Below are 6,000 nucleotides of genomic sequence, written 5' to 3' on the forward strand. Positions count from 1 at the left end.
ACTTAAAATAATTGCTCCAACAAAAAAACTTAAACAATTATGTAGACAAAATCAAGCTTGAAGAATATGATTAAATCCCCATTGTTAAAGAAAAAATATCGCCGTAAAATACTAATTTTCTTATTCCTTTTGTAAAATACACTTTTAACGAGTAAACAAGAATTTGAGGTAAAAATTTCAGATTTTGTTTTGCTTGCATCATACACACAATTCCCAATCACCTTTTTATCTCACATACATCACATCACAAAATGTGTTACAGTAACTAGATCAAATAAATCATCCAAATAAATTCTTATCCAAACAAACTCACACTATTAAATTTTGAGTAGAAGAACATTTTGTAGATCAAATCAACTTTTAATTTAACCATTTCCACTTAAGAATTTTATTGGAAGTTTAACAGCAAGACGGAAAATTGGAGGCAAAGTTGTGAAAAATGAAAACTACGGGGGTTAGATTTGCAAATAAAATAATATTCTACATTTCTACTGCCGACTACCAAATCACAAAACCCTTCTCCAGCCTCGTTTAAAAGTTTTAAAGTTCACTCCGGCACCAACGAGCTCTGTCCGATCCCTTCTTCTCGTGGGGATCAATTCAAGTAATTCTTCTCTCCTTTTCTTCTATCTCTTTCGTCTTTGATTTCTTTTATTTGTTCAAGATTCCAACATGATTTTCCAAAACTTCTTTTGTTTTTCGTATGCTTAGTATACCAGAGGCTTTGACTCAATGTGCTAGTGTAGTTTAAATTTACGAGCTACCCAGAAACTGTATATTCGTGTTTGTTCAAGTAGTGGAACTTAATTCGGCTTTGATTTTGTTGATTCTTAATTGGGTTTCTTTTTTTATTTCCTCTTTGCAGGTAAATTGTTGTTGTAGGGTTTTTGGCATCGGAAGCAATGGTAAGTTCGGGCATTAGCTTTTAAAATTAGGGTTAAACGACTGCCCCTGGTGTTTCATTGTTCTTTTAGCTGATTTGGGTTTTTCTTTTTGTGACTGTTTTTCGTTGTTTCAGCTGCCACTTTCTCTGCTTAAGACTGCTCAAGGGCATCCCATGGTAACAATTTCATACACGTTATTCTTCTTTCTTTTTTTATTTTCCTTAATTGTTATGCAAGTTTATTTGTAGTGTTGTTGTTTTACGGGGCATTTCGCTATAATAAGTTTGTGTGGAGAGTTCAACTATGGGTGTGTTTGTGGCGTGCTTTTCAGATGTTTCTTGGTAGATTCGTGTTTTCAGAAGAAGTGCTGCAGTCATTCTTAGATTTGTTGTTTTTGTCAAGTGCTTTTTTGATTTTTCTTGATAGGTGAGTATTCTAGGGATTAGGGTTGTGAGTTGCTTAGTGTGCTTAGACTTGTTTTTATGCATTATCAGTGTGAGTTCATTTTGAAAAGTTCAAACATCTCAGAGATCCAAGCATAGGCTTGTTTTCTGTGTGCTTTTTTTAGAGTTTATCGATGAATGTTTTTGGAATTAAGGTTGTAATTTCTTGATTATAGTAATAATGATTGTTTTTATACATAAAACAGTATGAGCTACACTCATGCAGTAAGTACAACAGGAGAAATAAGTCAAAAGCAGTTGTCTCAGAGTGGGAAAGCATAATTAAGAGCTCAATGACACCTAGAAGGTTCTAGTTTGTTTCTGTGTTCTCTGACACATTTTCAGAGGAGCAGCCAGGAAAATTGCTGTAATTTTTTTTGGCTTGAAAATATATTTGGATGATCTGAAGAGCTGATCAATGGCACCTTGTTTTTGTTTACGCTGTTTATCTCAAGATGAATGTTGAGATGGTACATGCTCTTGTTTAGTGGATTTGCTTGCTCATGTAAAATTTGTTTTCTTATTACAGTTGGTGGAGCTAAAAAATGGGGAAACATATAATGGACACCTTGTCAATTGTGACACTTGGATGAATATCCATCTTCGTGAAGTCATCTGCACATCAAAGGTGAATTTTTGCTACCATGACTTGTTTATCATCTCTCTGATTGTTATGCATTGGTGTTTCATGTATTACGGGTGTAGCTTAATGAAAAGTAAATGCAGGATGGAGACAGATTTTGGAGAATGCCAGAATGTTATATTCGTGGTAATACAATCAAGTATCTACGAGTTCCAGATGAGGTATGTTCACTTCAGAGTCATAATATGCAGATTTGTTGTTTGCTTCAGTTCTCTTCCTTCTCTGTTTTGACATCTATATGCTTCTGCTTCTTCCTGGTTTGTGTTTGGCATCTGCTAACACTAATAAAAGCCAGGATTTTCTTTTAAGCGTATGTGCTATCTGTATTTTGCCACGCTTAGTTAAAACTTGATACCTAAATGTCATCCATCATAGATGAGGCCCTGGCATCACTTCTTTTCTTTATGTTAATGGTCCAATTGGGAAGACATCCACCTTGTTCTAGCTTGGTTTTGGCTGCAATGGTTTATCATTGAGCACATTGATTTTGGCAGACGTAAAATGCTCCTCCAAATGGAATGTTTTACATTCGTTGAATGGCTTTTGATTTTGCACACTGATTTTGGAGGACCACTTGCTAACTTGTTTTATTGGAATGTTTCACCTACTCAGATACAACTGTTTTGTATATAGGTTTATCCATTAAATTAGCTTTAGAGTGAAGCTTTCTGCTGTTTGGTAAGCCCTTAAAATATTGTCATGAGAGTATTCTAGGAACTAGAATTTTTCTTCTTCCTGCAACGAAATTCAAAAAGTATAGTTATACTTTTAGGCGTCAGATGTACACACACACTCTCTCTCTCTCTCTCTCTCTCTCTCTCCCTCCCTCTCTGGAGTGATGCAGCTTAGCCAAATCAGACATTGATGTGCTCCTTAAAGTGTTTCTTTTAAAGTCTTTAGCAATGGTAATATCTGGAGGCATTTTATTGTTATGCTTCCATACAGTTGTTTAAACTTTAATTGGGGCACATAAAGTGGAAGTGCATCTATGTGATGACAAAAGTACAGAGATGGGTTCCTTGCTGACCAGAGCCTCTTCTTTATGATCTTTTTCCTTGTCTCTCTCCAATCAACCCTGCCTTTATTTCTTGAACTATTTGTTATAAGATCCTAGGTAGTTGTTTAGCTCAACCATGAGTGAAGATCACATCCTTAAAAACATGATTTATACAACCCCTTGAAGGAACTTTATCACACTGTCAATTTCATCTACAGTTGATAGGGGCAGTAAAGGGTTGAAGAATGTGGCTAATCTGTTTTTCCTTTTTGTAGATTTTTATATGAACCTTGGTATGCTTTGAATCCTTTGATGACTCTTCAAAGATTGGTGATATGTCGACTGTGTTTTCTTTTAAAACTGGATCTTGTTTGGAACTAGGGAATTATAAAAACTAGGAAGTCAAGGTAATACATCATTGGTCTAGTCCCTTTGTATCCTGCAGTTGGCTCATATTTGGTTTGGATCATTAGAATGATGCTTATTTCTTGCATATCCAGTTACTCTATTCCAAGATAGCATCATTCTTTCCTCTATGCTGTGTGGAATTGTTGTCACTTGACATGTTTGGTAAAGACTTTTATGTTTCATTAAACCTTCTACCCCTAATTTAAGTTGGCTGGTACTTATTCTAATTGTGCTTACATCATTTTCTTCTAACCAGTTCAAAAATGTTTATTGTAACAGAGTAGACTTTTGAAGATGTAGAAATTAGGTTTTGTCACTGTTCACTTCTCAGATTTTATGATGTCACTATTGTTGTAGATGGTCAACTTTGATCTTTTGACTGCAGGATTGAGACCTCTGTTTCCATAGGACAGAGCATTTTAAATGGTTATTTGCTATCTTTGTAATTGGACTGAAAACCTTTGTTTAGGAGTATGCCTGCAAAACAACTGACTGATTATCAATTTGCATAACCTGTTGGGTGGGACTTTATGGCTATACATTACATTGTTGGGTTCCATTGAAAATACATGTCAATTTTTCTTTGCCTTGCACGATATATTGGATTGATGAATTTTGATTTTCTCAGGATACTGATTATTTGTGTATCTTTTGCCTTTATCGTGTCATTCAATTATGTCAATGTGCTTAACTCTTTTAAATTGCTGAATAATTGTGCCTTTTTCAAATATTTTTTTTCCAGGTGATTGATAAGGTTCAAGAAGAAACAAAAACCCGTTCAGGTATTAATTATAGTATTGATTTACTTCTGTATATGATTGAGCCCAAAGAAAGATGTCTTCTGTGGATGCCTTCTCTAAATCATCTGAAATTCACAATAAAATTTGTTTTCTACTTCATTCATTGGATGGCGCACAAGTAATTGTAGGTTCCTCGTGGTATAGAAACTTGTATGTATGGGTTCTTTGATGTAGACAGAAATTTCCCTTTGTTACTTCTGCATCAGTCTTGTATTCTGAGTAAGTAATACATTTCAAAGCAGCAATCAACCAGGAGGAAGTAGCAAATCAGATAAGTACAAACAATCTTGTTGCAATAATTACAGCCTGTCCAAAGACATTTTGCCTTGTATATTACGATGTGTTTGAGAATGAAAGAGTACATTATAGATGTTGGATTGTTCCAAAAGCACAGTAATGCTTGTATAGAAATCATTTTATTGAGGGCAAAAATATCAAGGATAGAAGGAAAGAAAGTAATGGAAAATAGCATTTGAGCGAATGATATATTGTTGTTACCAAGCTATTGTTAAATCTCCAACTTCATTAATGTAATTGAACAGATTAAAGAACAAGAGATTTACTATATGTTTCATTACTTTTTGGAGATGCATTCCAGTATTTCTGATGAATTGAACAGATTAAAGTACAAGAGATGTACTGTATGTTTCATTACTTTTTGGATTCCAATATTTCTGATCAATGTAAAAAAAAAAGAAGTTAAATAGCTTTTTCTCTGTGTACTGAATGTGGAATTCAGCACATTAAATTAGTTTATGGTCAAAAATGGTTTCTAATCCTGACCACTTTTACATACTTTTCAGATAGAAAGCCACCAGGCGTTGGGCGTGGAAGAGGAAGAGGTAGAGATGACAGTGCTGCTGGGAGACAGGGAAAACCAATTGGGCGTGGCATGGATGATGGAGTTGCCAAAGGTGCAGGCAGGGGCAAGGGAGGACCATCTGGCAGGTCTGGTGGTGGTAAAGGTATGAATTTGCAGTCTAAGTTGTTGGTTATTAAGAAGCAAGCATCAGAGAGCTGTGTCTTAAGAACTTTCAACATAGCATTTCTCATTTTAAGACTTCTGAATGATCCCAGATAAGACTTTTCCTTCACTCCTTACAGTCACAAACAACCTTTGCAAGTTTACACTTGCTTTTTCTCTGCCTCTGTTATGACTTGAATGATGAGGGAACAAAGAGTTGTCTTCTAAATACCTTAAAATTGTTCTCTCATTTTTGTTTGTAGGTCTGTCTAACAGGTGCCCATTGGGTACTCGTTCAGATATATTTCAGGTGTCATATTTTTTAAAATGTAAGATTAATTAGGAAAAGTAAATAAATATAAGGAAGGGTAGGTAAGATTAAATAGGAAAAGCATATAAATGCAAGGGAAGGTAATAATTGTTAGTATGTGTATGTATATGATTAGGTTAGGTGAATTTTAGGTGTGTTGACGAGTGTTCATTAGGCACCCGTTAGAAAAAAAATCCTTTGTTTGTTTATTGAAAGATTTTCCTGGTTGAATGTTGGTGGCAGGTGGTGGGCGTGGACGTGGCTTGTAATTCTTTAGCTAGCTGCAGAATCAACTTCCTTGGAGCAGAGTTGCCGATTTTATATGGCATTTTATAGTATTTGTTAAGGTACAGGATTAAAGAAAAATGACTGCTTTCTTGTAAAAGGACCGAGGTGTAAGGAAACTGTTTCCGTCCAATCAACAAGCAAGCAATGTATTTTATAGTTCCATACATTATTTTGTTGGTACTTCTTTTGGCTGAACGAAATGTAAGTATTATGGAATCGTTATCTTTTCTTTCTATCTTTAGGAATTTTCAGTTTTTGATTGA

At 35.0% G+C, this 6,000-nt stretch overlaps 1 protein-coding gene and 1 non-coding gene across 3 annotated transcripts; both read left to right on the forward strand.

Moving 5' to 3' along the window:
* Window positions 1–516: 516 nt before the first annotated feature.
* Window positions 517–6,000, forward strand: LOC113761771 (probable U6 snRNA-associated Sm-like protein LSm4). Of its 2 annotated transcripts, none has more exons than XM_027304899.1 (8): window positions 517–604; window positions 866–905; window positions 1,019–1,060; window positions 1,857–1,955; window positions 2,054–2,131; window positions 4,118–4,157; window positions 4,979–5,140; window positions 5,693–6,000. In XM_027304899.1, the coding sequence occupies exons 2-8, from the start codon at window positions 903–905 to the stop codon at window positions 5,716–5,718; spliced, it is 450 nt and encodes a 149-aa protein (XP_027160700.1). In that variant the 5' UTR covers window positions 517–604; window positions 866–902; the 3' UTR covers window positions 5,719–6,000. The 2 variants fall into 2 exon arrangements, with proteins under 2 accessions (XP_027160700.1, XP_027160701.1); XM_027304900.1 differs by having other exon boundaries at window positions 4,118–4,152; window positions 4,974–5,140.
* On the forward strand, window positions 2,801–2,887 carry LOC113764293. The gene has a single exon (XR_003467571.1). It is a non-coding gene; the product is annotated as a small nucleolar RNA snoR127 (small nucleolar RNA).

The sequence above is a fragment of the Coffea eugenioides genome, chromosome 2 (assembly GCF_003713205.1).
Source record: "Coffea eugenioides isolate CCC68of chromosome 2, Ceug_1.0, whole genome shotgun sequence".
NCBI classification, from domain to species: domain Eukaryota; kingdom Viridiplantae; phylum Streptophyta; class Magnoliopsida; order Gentianales; family Rubiaceae; genus Coffea; species Coffea eugenioides.

Excerpts from the sequence above, each read along its gene's own strand:
- LOC113761771 (XM_027304899.1), top strand. Across the intron at positions 4,158-4,978 it reads AGAAACAAAAACCCGTTCAG|ATAGAAAGCCACCAGGCGTT; the intron begins GTATTAATTATA and ends CATACTTTTCAG. Across the intron at positions 5,141-5,692 it reads CAGGTCTGGTGGTGGTAAAG|GTGGTGGGCGTGGACGTGGC; the intron begins GTATGAATTTGC and ends TGTTGGTGGCAG.